Below are 16740 nucleotides of genomic sequence, written 5' to 3'. Positions count from 1 at the left end.
AGGGAAAAAAAGGAAAAAAGAAATAAAGGAAAAGAAATGGAGAAAAGAGAAAAGAAAATGGGAGAAAGGGAAAAGAAAAGGAGGGGAAAGGGGCAGTGCGCGCCAGCGGCGACTGCGGCCGCGGTCGGCCACGCGTGGTGTCGCCACGCGAGTGCGGGCCACGGGGATGGGCACGCGGCCAGGAGGGAAGGGAGGAAAAGGAGAGAGGGAAAAAAGAGGGGCGAGATTCGCGGCGGTCGGACGCGACGCGTCGCGCTGGCTAGGAAATGGATGGGACGTGAATTGAATTCGGGTGTCGGGTTGTTCAAGAGAGATTCTGGGATTAGGGTTCAGGGTTTAGGGGGGGTCGAACTCAACGACGAAAAACAATTTTAGCGCACGTTTTAATTTGGTGAGTTTTCGGGATGTTACAGCCACGATCCTCGGAGCTCGTCCGCCTCCGTGCAACGACAACGAGCAGTGCGCGCCGCCGGTGGCGAGGCAAATCGCGTTGCTGCTCTCCGGCTTCGCGTTCATGTCGATAGGCGCCGGCGGTGTCCAGCCGTGCTCCATGGCGTTTGGCGCGGACCCGTTCTTGAGGCACCCCAAGGAGCAGCGGTCCGGGATCCTGCAGGCCTAGGCACGGGCGGGACATGGCCTCTGTCGCTGGTTGATGTCCTCGGGGCACTCACGGGAGACGGTCGCCGGGAGAAGTGAGGAGGCCGATAGGGACGCAGCCGCGTAGGAGGCCGGAAAGAAGCGCAACGGTTGGACAGGGTCGCAGGGTCGCTCGCAGGCGGTCGCAGAGGAGGCAGGGCCGGGCAGAGATGTGCGCAGGCCAGCGAAGTAGCAGCTGCGCCGCCACTGCGAACCCCGCGCGGGCGCCGGCGCGGCCTTAGGGAGAGAAAGCAGCGGGCCGAGGGGAGACGGCAAGCGAAGCATCTGAAGATGGCCGAGAGGCGGCCCGTGTACGTGCTTTTTCCACCCTAGATGAGGAATCCAACGGTTGATGTTTTGGACGCGACGTGGCCCAGTAGTTTTGCCCGATTTGAGCCCAGGTTTCGATTCTTAAGATTTGGCCAATCTCGAAAATGGATTTTTTTTAAAAAAAAAGTAAAAAAAGAAAAGAAAAATGGGCTATTCGAGTTGACCAAAGCAGACCCACCTCGCCCGTCCCCCAACCCCCCTCGAAATCTCGCCATGAGCTCGACCCACCTCGCCGGCGCCGACCTCGCGTCGCCCTCGACGATGGGCGGCCACCACACCGACCGCTTCTTCAGGACTCTGGCCGTCGCCTCCGCCTACATCCTCGTCCGCCGGTGGCGCGCCGGCGGGGTCGGCCTCGCCGAGCGGCCGGCGCCGGCGGAGATCGCCGCCGCGGCTGTGCTCTGCGTCTCCGTGGCGTGGCTGTACGTGCTCCCCGCCCTGGGCCTCCGCCGGAGCTCGCACCGAAGTCAGCACCAAGATTAGTTGACCTGAGATTGCTGTCCCGTTGCTGGTACTAACCACCCCTCTTCTCTTCTGGTTTGTATCTTTCAATTTTTTCTACCCCGATTGTAGCCTGAGAAAATGTATGTGTAAGTACGGATCCGAATAGCTCAAAGATTATCTAGCAGGATAGGAACGAGTAAGTATGGGATCTAACTGTCAATCCAAGATTAGTTGGATCACGGCTGTTCAAATGATTCATATGAAAGAGATAGGCTCGGGAGGAAAAAATTGCAATACTGAAAACATTGACCACTCGTGATTTTGCCATAGGCTGGGGAGCTGTCAGCCAGTGACTGGCAAAAGAGAATTGTTCAAGGGTTATTTGTGTATCTGGCACTTTTCGTCAAGTTATTATTCCCCACTTGCAGTTCAGAATCAAACAATTTTGCTCCCTTATACTGCTCATCTGCCTTGAGACTAGCTGATTAGCTTATTTTGACTGACTACAATCCATAATGTAAAGTGATTTCTGTAACGACTATGTGGCTGGACTTACAAGCTGAGTTCACAATTACTACGAATAAACAAGCATTGCTGTTTGATATGTCCATCGCGTTGTTTCTTGCGTGGATAGTCTTAAGTGTGCTGACTTGCTTAGGCTTTATGCACTTCCAAAAACTTGAGGTAGCTGGATTGTTCCTGATGCCACTTATTCCCAAACACCTACCTGGTTGGCTGGTTGCAAGAGGAGTGCATTCTCTCTTCTTCTTTTTTTGTTTCTTCTAATGCGGAAGATAACCCTAGGAAGGGAGGGCACAAGAATATATATATATACACAGTTGACAGCAGAGTACTTATGTTTTCCCCATATCCTTTGCCCTTTATTGTCCTATGTTTTTGCTTCACATCATGCTTTTTCTAGCTCATTATACAGTGGTCACCAACAGCTAGAATGCTAGGTCGGAGAATATAAATACAAAAAACTGAAGAGGGAATGGTGCCTAGAACTACATAGGGGTTTTGCGTTTGCAAAGTTTCAGGGAAAGTAAGGCATGCTGGGTTTGCCTTGCCAACCCTTTCTCAGTCAGGATGGCTGACACAGAAATTACTGTTTTTGGAAGCTCTGGTTTCAATCAAAGCAAATCCTTGCTTGTACTTGCCTAGAGATAAAGGTGCACAAGGGAATCAAACATGGTCTACATTCTTGGTATTGGGCATATACAAACAGGGTAGCTTCAGTTTTTTGCTTGGAGTGAATCGCGCCGTAGGGTGTAGGCATAATAAGTACACCACCTAAGCTTGTGTATAAGTATTGTGTGTCTTCGAACCTGAAATGTGCACATTAAGTCCTTAAACTTGAGAACCGTATTAAGTTTGTAGGTGACAAGCTAGCATAATCTAAACAGATATTTAGCTACAAAAATAGTCAGTTACTCAGGTCAATCTGTGGATAGCTGACGTTCTTAAATTATTCTTTATTTTTGTCGGAAAAAAAAATCAATTAGGCTTCTTCTGATCTTACTCCGGCCATGAGTAGCCATGCCTGCATCACTCAACATGCTCCATCACCGGTGGTTTGCTGGCAGGGTCGAGTGACAGAAGCTATCCTTGTGATCTTTCCATGTGCTCCTCATGTTCAGACTTCAGAGACTGGCACTGGCACAGCAGACCAGCAATTGCATCAAGACTACTCGATGGGTCCAAGTGGTCAGTTGTTCTTTCATTCCATTGTCCTTTGTATTTATTTGTTATTACAGATCTACTCGATATTGCTGCGTTTTGTAATGTATGCTCGTTAAACATAGTATTAACATACATTCATGTTCGGCTGCCCCCCAGGCCGTCTCTGAACTCAAGGATTGGCTTGCACCAGCTTATTGGTTTGTTGGTACCATCTTGCAGTCTCATGACTCCCCGTGGCTGCAGGGTTGATTGTGATCTTAAATTATGTCAGAACGCATGATTGTGAAGGGTCTGGAATTTTTGTTTTCTGCTTATGTAATTTTTTCTTGAGTTTGTCTGGTTTGCAGTTGGAACAGATAATTGGATTAAGAATTTCCTGTAAGATGTGTGCAACTAGCTCCAAGACATAGAACATTGAACGAAGGCTGTACTATTTGACTGGTATCAGTTGTATGATCCCGTAGAGTTTTATGAGCTATACGAGTAAACAATGTTGCACTAAAACACTTGGCATCGCAGCAATATTGTGGAGTTTCGTGCACATGGCACGAAGAGGCGCCCGTGGCTGTTTGCTGTTTGGCTTGCCTGACGATCCGCAAACCTAAGAAACAGGCTCAGTGGTTTCTGCTGTAGCTTGATGCCCGTCGAGGTTCGCATTGCATTTCCGGCGGCACCTGAAACCCACAAGGCCCCTACACTTCCCCCGTCGGCTGTGCTCCCCATTGTCGTGTGAGCCAACGCTCATGCCCTCTGGAAGCTAGATTGAGCAAAGGGGCTCCTCCTCTTTGGAGCATTTCAGCTGAAATATCTGCATCCCTTGGCTGGGGTTTCCCCGGTGACCCCTATTCCTATTCCTAAAGAAGATGTGCTCGTTGCCTCTCATGAACTATAGCTGTAGCGCCGACAAGTTTTTTTTTCCTTTTTTTTAATTTACCACTTCACTTCATTTTATTGGGGAGAGTGATGGTAGAAGAGGCAGCTCGCCTACCGCCTTTTATTGGGCCGCCTCCCCCATCGTGGGCCCCGCTCGCTCCTCGACGCCCTCAATAAAAAGGAGTCGACCGAGAAGCACCCCACGCCGTTCGACATCCCTGGATCCCTGATGTACCTGCACAGGGTCAGCTCTAATCTGAATGAGCTGATCTCGCCCCGCACGCCAACGATCAGACGAGGTAGGCGGATCAGCGAAGCGTCACCGGCTGGAGCCGACGGAGCGAATCTCGGCTCGATCCGATGTCCTTCCGCACGGGAGCTGACGAATCTCAAGTGGGACGGCCGAGGGAAAAGAGTTGGTTATGGGGTTTGAGGGGGGAAGCAATGGGTTGGATGGAGTTGGACCTTGCGCCTGCACTGGGCGAGAGGTGCGGCGGCGGGTCGTCGCGACGAGGACAGGGCAACCCAAACGAGGAGGAAGAGGGGCTTATCTGAAAAACACCAGGGGTGTTTATGTAGCAATGATTATTTTTTATTTGTATAATGAAATTCACTCCACTGTTGAATTGCAGGGACAGGAACTGGAAGGATGAATAAGTCCCTGCAGGTCAGCCAACATCGCCATGAGCCCATAACATTACTATTACGATTCTGTTTGGTGCGATATTGAGGACAAATCAGGGAATGTGGGGACGGATCACCGATATATAGTAGAATTAACACTCAGTAATCCTGCGCTGTACTTAATGACACTCTGACGCCGCAGAGTTAACATGCCATAGTGGAGCTCTTTCAACAGATGGTTTTGAGTAATTCGTTGGCATAGCCCCTCCTGAGTCTTGATAATCAACCTTTCCCCCACGCCGCCTCCCATTCTGGACAAGCTTAGGCTGATGAAGTGTGGCGCACTTATCATATATAACTTTTTTCATCAAGCTGAGTCATAAGATGGCTGCAAGTCGAGAGTTTTTTTCCCCTTGAACCATAGAAGGTTAATAAATAAAAAAATGAGTCATTAATGCTTCTTCCACTTAAGCCCCAAAAAGGCACACTTGAAACCTTTTCATCCAAGAAACCGCCGCAGTCCCCTATACTTGGAGCTAGCAAAGAGAGTCATGCCCACTTGTACTCTTTAGAATTTTGTTCATTTTCATGGTATCTAGGTAAGCACCACCCCATCGGCTGGTCACCGCATAACCCAACATATTTGCAGCACGATTGTCCAATCAGATCATCCTCTTTTGATGACGAACCTCTTTGTCATCCCATCATGAAGTTCACTTACCAATGAAGTTCAGTAAAGCTTAGTGATGAGATAAATTAATTGGAGAGGATATTAATCGATCAGTAAAGCTTAGTGATGAGATAAATTAATTGGAGAGGATATTAATCGATCAGTTGTGCTGACATAACTAAAGCATTTATATAAGTACAGGAATGGACAAATACTTAAGGGGGAAGGCGTATCTTCACCAATAGTATTTAATAAAATCAAGATTTAGGGATACAGCATTTGTAAGCTAAGTACTGTATGTAATTTTTTTTCTGATTCATAACGGCAGAAACTGTCCTCCATTATAAATAACTTCTTTAATAACATTAGCGAACACACTCGCAAAAAAAAAACATTAGCGAACACATTTTGGCTGTATCATGAGATGCCAGCATCCTCATCACTGAAGACTCTTAGCTCAATACTGCTTGAAAACAAGCATTGCTAAGGCCTTTTCCCAATGCAACATATGTTGCTTGAGTGTCGAGTATATATTGGTCATCTATCCACTTTTACCGAGCCAAATCACGAATGGCAATAACTCAAGTGAGCTTCTTGGCAGATTGGTCCATCCACTTGCCTCTAGTTTTATAAGGTCACACATAAAACCTGTGTGTCTAAGAAACTACCATTGCCTATATGTGTGAAGTTAGGAAAAGCAAAAGGCATGCCCACTTGTACTCTTTGGAACCCTGATTTTCAAGCCATTACATAAGCATTGGCTCGGCGGCAGGTCACCGCGCAGAATTGAACATCATCCAAAGACAAAGCTTACTGCTGATTGATGGAGGAGATAGTGGAAATAACAACTTTGTATACAATAGCATATTTACGTCACTACAGATCTTGCTGTTTTGTGACAAACCTCCCTTGCGTTCTGTCACCAAACTTTGCCAATAAACAACAAAAGATCATTAACTTTGCATGGGACAAATAATTCATCAGAGAAAATATGAGTTGATACAGAAACTACACATCTGCACAGCCTCATCATTTTGCTTTCTAGCACTAACACATTAAATAATTGTACTACTTCAATTGAAGAAATTTGAATTTCTATGGAAAACCTAACATCGATCCTGTTTTGCTGTCCACCTGACTACTTCAATTGAAGCTAATAAGCAACATGGAGTGCATGTTTTATGAAATCCAATTAGGTTTGTAATGATGAATAGCCTTGGATTTTCATCTATTTATATTGCTGTATGAGAAATAATGAACTTTTATCAGATCTTTAACGTGCGTAGCTTTATTAGTTTCCATGTCCACAATGCCATAGTAAGCTGATCAGGTAATTGCATGGTAAGTTCTTAATGTTCCAGGGAAAATCAAGGCAGTGATCATGTCACCAGATGCAGATCTATATGTTTTATAATGCGCATCATTTCAGCCTTTTTAATTAGATACGAGTAAGTGCACCTTTTCTAAAAAAACAATAAGAAGAAAAGATTCCTCTCGAGCTGCTCCGATCCCCACACCTGGAGCGCATAATTGCCGCATAAAAGAACTCCACGACTAGTTTAATTTGTGTGCTCCCATATGCTTGGCTATATGTCGTCACATTATATAGTACTTATCCAGTCTCATCACTACTATTCTCTTTTCACTTAAATTAGATACCAAATTGAAACAGCACTCAGTAGACAATACACCAGCAACTCATCAGAGGTTTGTTAGTTTTCAACAAGCATAAAGTGTCTTTGTTTTGCAATTTCACCTGAAAATTCATGGCACGCTATTCGGCGAACATATAACTGGAAAATAGTTGGTTAACTTGCTATATGTACTCCTATGTCATATATGGGATGTTGCTAGCTAGTGCCAAACTGAAACTGCCCATGGAGATTAGTTTACAACTAGATAAGTGGATTTAGCAATCCAGCAAAAATCTTTCCTTGGTGTGGAAATGCAATTTACTTCTCTTCATTCTTTTTGGAACTGTTCATAATTTTGAAATATAATGGAAGCTGTTTTGGAACGCTCGGCCCAGTAGCTAGGTAACAATGCGTATGTCACTGGCGGCCAGTAGTAACAATTCATGTTTTTTACTATCAAGTGGCAAAAAAGTTTGCAGACGGGATGTCCGTACCCGATTATTCACCGCGACTATATAGCCACGTATCCAGCGCTTGAGCTTGCTCTGATCCAGTGGAGTACACACACATCTCATATACGTACCAAGATGGACGCGGTTCTCGCCGCCGTCGCCGCTGCTGCTCTCAACCACCACCGCAACCCCCCGATGGCGCGCGACCTCGACCCCGACCGCCACGTGGCTCGGCAGCTCCGCGCGTGCTCGGCCGCGTACCTGGCGCTGGGCGCCTCAGTGCTCGTCGCCGGCGACCACGACCGCATCCTCGTGGGCTTCCTGCTGTGGATGGCAGGGACGGCGCTCCTGCTGCTCTCCTCCGTCGCCACCCGCCTCCCCGCGGTGGCTGCGGTGGCCGCCGCCGTGGCACAGGCTGCGCTCGACGAGCTTGCGCTTGAAACTGTTCTAGCTCTGGCACACAAACTTCGTATTCAACCTCTTTGATCTTGGTGTCGTGTTTGATTTCTCACCATCAGCTGGTAATCGAATCCAGATCGATCGATCAGGGTCTAGGCAACGGTCAGCAGGATGCACACACCGACTTGCAGGCTGCCGTCTCGCCACATCAGCTTATATTTGTATATTTATCTTAACTATTAAATATGTGATCTATATATAGGAGTAATATTTTCAGAATGAATCTACGCAGATTTAGATTCCAAGAGAGAGTTTCTTTGACCCCCGCGCACCACATCGTAGGATCGCCGCGTAATTAAAGAACCAGGTACCCTGCCATTCAGGCCAGGCCTCACGTCGTACTATGCAACTACACACTTTCACAGGGTGAGCCCCGTGGCCAACCATGTCCATGATCCATGGATCTTAGAGGTTTTTGCATGGCTGATCTGTCGAGCACTCGAGAATCATATATAAAACTTAAAAAGGCACGCTCTGCCTATGCCATGGGAGCACCCAACATGTCCTCCGAAAACACATCACAATTCACAGCTCAACCAGCCTGTTGTACGAGCATATTATGATCTGGATTAGATGACAGGAGGATCTCAAATTTTAGTCTAAATAATCTAAAGGTCGGGAGCTAAAAACGGTCAGACTTCTTATACAATCTTTTTAGCTACAAATATATAAGAGCCCAGTTATATTATATTATGAAGACAGCACTAGAGTTATGATCTATTACCATATCACTGGCTGGATATGGCAACATCCAACAACAGTAGCCTACTAACAATTATATTATTAGCAACGCGTTGTGGACATCTCGGGTGTTTATTGCCCGTATTTATCGCATAGCTAGGCGTAATTTGTACGAATCAGATCTCACGGATAAAATAGTAGATTAAATTAAATCGCAAAAATCACACCCCACAAGCTTAATCTGAAGAAAATAACGCATAATAAACTGAGGTTGATAATGGTGTGTATATTACTTCAGTGCAATATGACTTCTCTAGATTGACACGACAATTGTCAAAGATACCCCTGACACACTGCTACGGTGTAAACGACGACTTAGCTACGATTCCTCATGCCACCACATCTATCGATACCTAATCTAATCTAACTACTACTCCTGATGGCGAAGCATATATAATCCAACCGGCCGATTTCTGCACCTCATCAACACCCAACTGCAAAAACGAGTTCAGAGTTTCAGACGCAGATTTATATGAATCAAATTGTGCCAGAGACCAATCTGTTTTAAAAGAGTATCTGAAAAGAAGAATCAAATAGTAGTAGTACCATATTCAACTGCTGCAACCGGCCGGCAGTGTTGGTTCCCTCTACGCTCACGACGGCGGTGCTGGCGCGTCCATCGGCGGCACAGGCCCCCCTGCTCAATCCAACCACAACGCATGGATAAGTTTCTTCACGGCCATGGATTCATGATGTCGACTGCTGCTACCTCGATCAAGCTTAGCATATGCATGGAGATTTATATATACATACGTATATATATGGTATATATAATTATATATGCGACTTACTGATGCACTGGCGAAGCGTGCCGAAGGGCACCGCGACGCCGCACGCGCGGGGGAGCGCCACGGCGCGCAGGCGGAGCCCGGGCGCCGGCAGGAGCTCGCCGAGGTCGCCGCTCATCACGTGGCACAGGCACACGGGCGCGTCCTTCACCAGCGACCTGACCCCGTCGCAGCACGCCGCCGCGGGCGCCGCCAGGAAGCTGGTGGCGTTGGCGCTGAGGAAGTCCGCGCACGCCGTCAGCCCCGACAGGGACGTGCTGCACTCCGCCGGCTGCGGCGAAGGCGGGGCCGGCGCCGCGGCGGACCCGCCGCAGGGTGGCAGGAAGCTGGGCCGCGGCAGGCCCGGGATGCAGGGGATCGGCGGGAGCGGCAGCCGTCGTGCCGGTGGTAGCGGCACCGCCGGCGCGCCGGAGTCGTTGCATGGTGGCAGGAACCGGGGACGCGGCAGGCCCGGGATGCAGGGGATCGGCGGGAGCGGTACCCTTCGTGCCGGTGGCAGTGGCGGCAGCGGCGCGCCGGCGGAGCCGTCGCAGGGGGGCAGGAACCGGGGACGCGGCAGGCCGGGGATGCAGGGGATCTGCGGGAGCGGTATCCGGGGCCGCCAGAAGGACGGCGGCTGCGGAGCAGCCTCTTCCGCTTGCAGCTGGACCCTGGCCGCCGACGAGGGGCCGAGGCTGGCTGCCACGGCGGCGAAGACGAGGAGGATGGCGGCAATCGTGCACTTGGACGGCGCCATGGCTTGGATGCCCGTGCCGAAGGATTGCTGTTTCGTTGTGTAGGTGCAGGCGTGCAAGGGGGCGTCTATTTATTGGAGGGCGTCGTGTTGAGATAGAGGATTTAAACGGCAAAACTGTTGCTCGGAAGATCGGTTTATCTCAAGATTTTTTCCATTGTCTCGTGTACCGATAAGATCGGACCCTATCACCTCTGCTTTATCACGAGTTTAATCGCTATATTTGGTTCTAGGGTGCAGAGGTTTTTTTTTTTGAAAAAACAGTATATACGCAGACCGTCGTACACACGCACACCTATTTATTGGATGGCCAAATACTCTCAAGATAGAGAAGGATTTAAACGGTAATAGTGTTGTTGCTCCTAGATCAGTTTATGTATCTCGAGGTTTTCTATCCTCTCTTGTACCAAAAAGATTGGACTCTATCACCTGTTGCATAATTTAACTCTAGAAAATAAAGATTTGGTTTTATGAAAGAAAATGTAGTGCATAAACAATTAAACATGTGCACTGTAGATAAACAAACAATATAATCACACTCATATGAACTTCTACGGGAGGATAGACAACCAAATACTGGGGTTGACAGAATCACCACATATGCCATGTCGTTCGGAAGATCAGTTTATCGCAAGGTTTTCAATCTACCAAAAGTATTAGAATCTATCACCTCTACTTTTATGCGTGGTGATCTATTTAAAGCTTAAACCTATCGACCTGAACAGATTTCAGCACATAATTTGATTAGAATTTACAGATTAGGTTTTAGAAAATGTTGTTGTTGTTGTTATTTTTAGCATAGTTGCTGCTGGAATTCCGTTTTTTGTTCTTTTTGTCCTCACCTATTTTTATTGTTCTTTTGTAGTGGTCTTACACCTAGAACGGTTTCAGTTGTGTGGGGGTTTGGAATTATTTGTATTTTTTGTTTTTAAAAAATCTTTCTAATAAAATTTACAGCAATTCTCTTGCCGTTCCCTTCAAAAAATTGGAAGCAGTGAGCAACTTGAGAATATTTGTATCCTACAGGAGTAGTGCACTCCAAACAGTGTCCAAAATTTAAAAGAATGTAATTGCATCACAAAGTTTGTTTGCTTTTCTGGAGCAGTTCTGACATTAGTAAGCAGTGATTGCAGCGTGCAAGATTCAGAAAAAGGGACCAGCAGCAAGGAAAAGAGATGAGTTAAGAATTAGAAAACTCATAACTGAAAACTCTTGCTAGATCCGGAAAGGAGGAAAAGATAAAGTGGCCGAAACGTTATGTTTCTCGCCCAAAAAATCAGTATAAATTCATTTCAAAAAATGACTGAGCTATACTCAGTTCGTGGCATTCTGCCACATGTAAACAGCAAAAAATCACGAAAGGTACCGTTATCATCTTTAATAAAGTGAATCAAAATGGAATCTTAACTTGGAACAATTTTGCACGTGCTCTCTTAACACAAAGTTAACTCTTATTCATAATACTCTTTTTTTCCTCCAACACTATTGCAATTCTGCAATTAATCCACGCATCTGATCTAATCTAGCTAATCTATTCCAAACTAAATTTGCTGTTCTTCAACCGCCTTCTGCTACTGGTGGTACGGTGTGGCTTTCCTGCAAAACATAACAAGCATGCATGCATGGTTTGGTAAGAACACTAACAACCTGGTATCACACGATAACAATTGCTAGAAAAGTAATTGAAAAGAAGAAGAAATTAATACCATATGAGATCGATGCTCATGCATGGGGCAGGACTAGGAGGCAACAACGGCGGCACCGGTTCCGCTGATCAATGAGACCAATGTTCATCATAGATTAGATGCTATATATCCACACACAAAAAACATGAAACTGCTTAATTAGTACTAAGACACGTGCATAGCTAGACGGTCGACTCACTTCCGCACTTGGAGAGCGTTTCCACCGGCAACGCGACGCCGCAGGTCGCCGGGAGGTCCGACACGCGGGTAAAGTCGGTGTTCGCCGGCATGAGGTTGTCGATGTCGCCGTTCATGGCGTGGCAGAGGCAGACGGCCGCGCCGTCGACGAGCGACTCGAGGCCCCTGCAGCAGGCGCTCGAAGGCGCCGGCACGCTCGCGTCGGTGAAGAAGTCCATGCACGGGGTCATCCCCAGGAACCACGACACGCACGACGCCGTCGCCTGCTCCGGCGGGCTTGCTTCCGGTGACGGTGCCGGCGACGGGGTGCCGCAGCAGCCGGGCTCGGCCCTGGCGGCCTGCGAGGGCTGTGGCGTGGTGGCGACGACCAGCGCCAAGGCGAGGAAGAGGCTGGCGACGAGCTTGGACGACGCCATGGCTGCTGCGCGTGTATGGGCGATGGGCGTGTGGCCTGCGTGCGCAGGCGTGTTTATTTATATCACTAGAACATTTGGCGCGTGTTGCGCGCCCTATCATGGCAACAACAAAAATTTATTAAAATATTTCATATTTGATTCAACACTTTTCAGATTGAGTTTACACATAGACAAGACAAAGTTGTGACACTGGAATGTGAGTTCTAATGCTGTTAACATTTTCAAAGTAGAATCACTTCTCTTATTTTCTCAAAATATAAACAATCTCATTATTGCTATTTTTTGAATATGTTCTTCTAGATATTGCAACATGTGTTATGGTGAGAATATAAAGCAAAGATTAGCCACACATATCTTATATAGCATTCATACTTTTTCTAAAGAAAATGGGCATATGCACTCCATTACTTGTTAACTTAAAATACATACTCAACCCGTGTAAAAAAAATCAACTTCACAATCTTTTCCTAAAATTGCAACCCAAGCTAAACCAGGGAGACTGCCGGCAATACCCATCAAATGATTGTAATAATTTGCCTTGTCCTTTGGTCATTGTAAGCCTGGCACATCAGCCATTGACGACGGTTCTTTATCATCAAGCTTCATAACACCAACCAGCAAAACGCCTCTCTGTGTTGCTTTCCTAAATGTTTCCTGAAAGTGAAGCGAAAACATATAAAATCTCTAGAGGTTGGCAATCCACTTTTTTGATCTTCAGTGCACTGAACACCACACATATATCCCAAAGAAAAAGAACAGAGGCAGCAATTGAGCTCAGTGAGATTAACATCTTCAAATCTGAATACCTTTAAATTTTCATGCAAGTGGTGTTCAATTTTTTTTTTGGCAAACTATAGCTCAAATATTCTCCAGAACAGAAACGACAACTGAGCTCAGTAAGGTTATTGTTGTTTTCTTTCATTATTTGCAACCGAAGAATATACATCCATTGCCCCTGATAAAAATCAATCATGTGAGACAGTGAGGGTTATATATCTAACCATGGTCGAAATTAGCAAATCAAGGCACAACAGATTGACTCAGGTAATATTAGTAGAAAAACAAAGATGGGACGGCAGCACACACCTTTGATATTTGATGCTTCGCATGAAACACATTGCAGAACTTTAGAAGATTGACAATTTCCACTGGATTCTAGTTTTGCTAAGTTCAATATAACTTTATGTTACAATTGGAATGCTCATAGAATATCTCATTTCTTGCAAAACATGACAAATAAAAACACATACTTACCGAAGAAAAAAGAATAAATATCATGAAACATGTGTAAATACTGTCAGTAGAGAGCAAGAGCATAAACGCTTGGAAGGTAAGAAATTTATCACAGTTGTACGCCATCATCTTGTCTCTCAATGCAAGTTTTAATATCTGGAAACATATAAATCAGTTGGGTTAATCCAGCTCTAATTTATCATTGTACGGCTAATAATTCCAAAGGTTCCCAAGGGGAAAAATCTATCCGAGGATGTTAGGCTTCTTACCAACAAATCGAATCAATTCCAAGTCCTTCCAGGATTCCCACTCGCATCGGTCAACAATTTCATGGCTAGCTGGCACCCATCTTCCAGGTTCTTTGCAACCAAAGCTCATTCATCATGTATTCATTCATCCATATCCCTAACATGAATAATCTCAAAAAAATATCCCTAACATGAATAGATGATGGGTTTAGTTATTGATTAAAGCAGGTGACAAGGAATGAAATATAATGTCGATTTCAGGATGCTTGTTAGGTTCTTACAGGATATGAAGGAGAGTCACTGCAGCTTCACTCGAACTGTTTGTCGCTCGTGGAGCCTGCCAGTTCCACATGCTGCGCCGCTGCTCTGATGTGAGCCGCCCACTTCACTCCGGATTTGGCGACATTGGCCTGTTTCATTAAAATGAGTCCCCTTACTTATGGAGAAAATTCACAAAGTGAATGGAAAGTTCTTAAGACTGGGGACTAAACCACACATTAGGTAAAGAAGATTGAGATCTGTAGGAGCATCTGAAACTGAAAGAATAGACCATGGTGCACATTTATCTGATTATAGTGGGGATTTTGACGAGCAGTCAAAAAAATTATGCACTAACACATATGGCTTCTATGGTGTCAGCTCTCTACATGTGGCTCTAAAAGCTAGAGCTAGGGGGGAAAGGGAAAGCTGAATATAAGTTAAGTGATAAATGAAAATATTAATCGTTATATGATCCAATTTGGTGGTATTTCTAAGAATTAAATGAAGTCATAGAACCAAAGAAGCTAGGCAAACAACAATTATTGAGATATTCAGGAAACATCAGTGACCTGCTTTATATATGAAATTCAGACACTAAGTAGAATGGTATTCCATTGTAATGATAATTCATGTTCTGTAATTGTGAGAGAAACAAAATGTGATAAATTATATTTCCTAGCTAGCAAAGCATGAAGAAGAGATCAAGAGAAGTATTATTTTTACGGGTACCATGAGCACTGTTAGAAAAACCCATATATCTAGGAATGGACCAAAGACAACACAGATGTAAGTCAAATTGCTGGCCACCTCCTACCTGTGTTTGACTGCTGCTGCTGCCGGCTTACCTCTAAAAGGAAGACCTGAACAATGCTACACTTTGGTTGCAGAAGACCTGATTAAGAATATGACTGTGCATGCTAAGCCTTTTATGATGCTATTTAAAATACTTAAGAAAGAACATTAGATCCCTATGGTGTAGACCTGGGAACTACACTAATATGTTGTTATTCCTGCGATCATTGTGTACTGTATTAAGGTTCAGATAAGGAGACACTGAAATGAGGTCCTGACCAAATAGGTGGACGTGGAAGCTTAGTGAATATGTGCAGTGTCCTTCTGGTCAATGCAGATTTGGAATTCCTCTTCATAATTTAAGCAACACTTAAAGATGACATCATTATGGTAGCATCTTTGTGCCTTACATGCGAGATCGTTCGACATCTACCCTCGAATCATGGAATGACCACAGAAACCAGAGTAATTGGAAATGTGTGGTAGCCTGAGATATGAAGGGAAATGAGTAAGTGTGCGATCATGCTTACATATACTGAAAGTAGACAGCAACAATTCAACATTTTAATAGCTCAACTCTGTTACAAGCATGTGGAGAATCCTATCAGGACCATACTTGTCAAGCAAGCCTTTAGAAATCTGCAACAGTGCACCAATGAATACTATCAATGATGGTGAGACTTCAGATATCAATATTCAGTTATCAATGGATCAAAAGGCTATATTAATCTTCAGAAATTTAACACACCTTGTATGCATTTGATACTCTCCAACCCATGCATGCTGGCGGCCTGGCGCTTTATTTCTAGAAAATGCTGTATAGCACACTTTGCAAGAACGAAGACACCGAATGTTGCAAAGCCAATGGAAGCAAGCCGGTATAACCTGTCAGAAATCAACGTACATGCTCTTGACACTGCAATTTTTTTTATAATCATCACAAATCATAATAGGCCCTACCAAGCTCCATAACCGACAGGTACAATAACCATCAAATTTCAAACTAAAAAAATAAATTGAGTCTCCCTTTTATCTACATTAATAGTCCCCATTCAACATTCGTGAGACCTTCACATTAATTTTGCCAAGTTACACATAAGTTCTTTAGTCTGTAAATTGGCTTCTAGGACTTTTAGATGTCTAAGCTCCTCATTCAGATCAGCATAAACCACGAGACAGAGCAGCAAAAACACAATCCATTGAATTCTGCAAAAAAAATCAATTGGGGGCATTGTGCCTTCTCTCTCAGTTTGAGTTCGATGGCCTAAGCATTAATTCAAACAGATCCTAGGAACAGAATCAATAGATGGACTAAATATCATGTAATCGAGATCCAAATGGACCGGCAATTGTGGTGGATTGATTTACCTTGACCATGCACTCTCACGAGATGAAGGGCGAAGCACTCACGAGATGAAGGGCGAAGCACTCGGAGATGACGGGGTGGTGACCTGTAGCTCAAGATGGAGGAGTGGGTGCATGGCCGCCTCAGGAACGCCGCACGTGGGGTGGTCCCCTCGGCGCCGAGGCTGATGGCGAGCTCGTCCAGCAACGGCATGCCGGAGGGCGGGTCGAGGAGCTCGACGGCCGCCAGGAAGTCGTCGGCCAACGCGGCCACGAGCGCCACGCCCACGCCCAGGCGATGCGCAGCCACCAGCCGCCAACGGCGATGCGGACGGCTACCTGTTCGAGCGTGCCCAGGCCGGCCCACACCCCCATCCCTCCGAGCTGCTCCCCGCGCCGGATCTGGATCCCGCGGGAGAGCGGGTGGCGACGGAGGAGAGCAGGAGGAGCGGTGGCGGGGAGGGACGAGGAGGCAGGCGAAGAGGGAGAAGGGGAG

At 46.0% G+C, this 16740-nt stretch overlaps 2 protein-coding genes and 1 long non-coding RNA gene across 31 annotated transcripts; 1 reads left to right on the top strand and 2 right to left on the bottom strand.

Annotated features, from left to right (window-relative positions):
- Positions 1-1483: 1483 nt before the first annotated feature.
- LOC120687474 lies at positions 1484-3597 on the top strand. Its single transcript, XR_005680755.1, has 2 exons — positions 1484-3117; positions 3250-3597. It is a non-coding gene; the product is annotated as an uncharacterized LOC120687474 (long non-coding RNA).
- A 5542-nt stretch (positions 3598-9139) lies between these two features.
- Positions 9140-10078, bottom strand: LOC120695486 (vegetative cell wall protein gp1-like). Its single transcript, XM_039978721.1, has 2 exons — positions 9338-10078; positions 9140-9183 (listed from the first exon to the last, which is right to left on the bottom strand). Exons 1-2 carry the CDS (start codon positions 10068-10070, stop codon positions 9140-9142), a joined length of 777 nt encoding a protein of 258 aa, XP_039834655.1. The 5' UTR covers positions 10071-10078.
- Positions 10079-11812: 1734 nt separating this feature from the next.
- LOC120687384 (non-specific lipid-transfer protein C6-like) lies at positions 11813-16317 on the bottom strand. Of its 29 annotated transcripts, XR_005680753.1 has the most exons (8): positions 15649-16262; positions 15431-15539; positions 14129-14257; positions 13869-14033; positions 13621-13755; positions 13453-13530; positions 13173-13321; positions 12696-13020 (listed from the first exon to the last, which is right to left on the bottom strand). XR_005680753.1 is itself a non-coding variant. In XM_039969366.1 (4 exons), exon 4 carries the CDS (start codon positions 12364-12366, stop codon positions 11935-11937), a length of 432 nt encoding a protein of 143 aa, XP_039825300.1. In that variant the 5' UTR covers positions 12367-13020; positions 13869-14033; positions 14129-15539; positions 15649-16262; the 3' UTR covers positions 11813-11934. The 29 variants fall into 29 exon arrangements, 3 of the variants coding, with proteins under 3 accessions (XP_039825300.1, XP_039825307.1, XP_039825315.1); XR_005680742.1 differs by having other exon boundaries at positions 14129-15539; XR_005680736.1 differs by having other exon boundaries at positions 13453-13755; positions 14129-15539.
- Between the last annotated feature and the right edge of the window lie 423 nt (positions 16318-16740).

This window comes from Panicum virgatum, chromosome 2K (genome assembly GCF_016808335.1).
Source record: "Panicum virgatum strain AP13 chromosome 2K, P.virgatum_v5, whole genome shotgun sequence".
Taxonomy (NCBI): Eukaryota; Viridiplantae; Streptophyta; class Magnoliopsida; order Poales; family Poaceae; genus Panicum; species Panicum virgatum.
The sequence above is the reverse complement of the archived record's forward strand: the minus strand, read 5'-3'. Positions and strand labels throughout refer to the sequence as shown.

Bases quoted from the DNA above. Each gene is read 5' to 3' on its own strand.
- LOC120687384 (XM_039969366.1), bottom strand. From the start codon at position 12,366: ATGGCGTCGTCCAAGCTCGTCGCCAGCCTCTTCCTCGCCTTGGCGCTG.
- LOC120695486 (XM_039978721.1), bottom strand. From the start codon at position 10,070: ATGGCGCCGTCCAAGTGCACGATTGCCGCCATCCTCCTCGTCTTCGCC. The intron at 9,184-9,337 runs GTAAGTCGCATA...TGGATTGAGCAG, and splicing joins CACGCTTCGCCAGTGCATCA to GGGGGCCTGTGCCGCCGATG.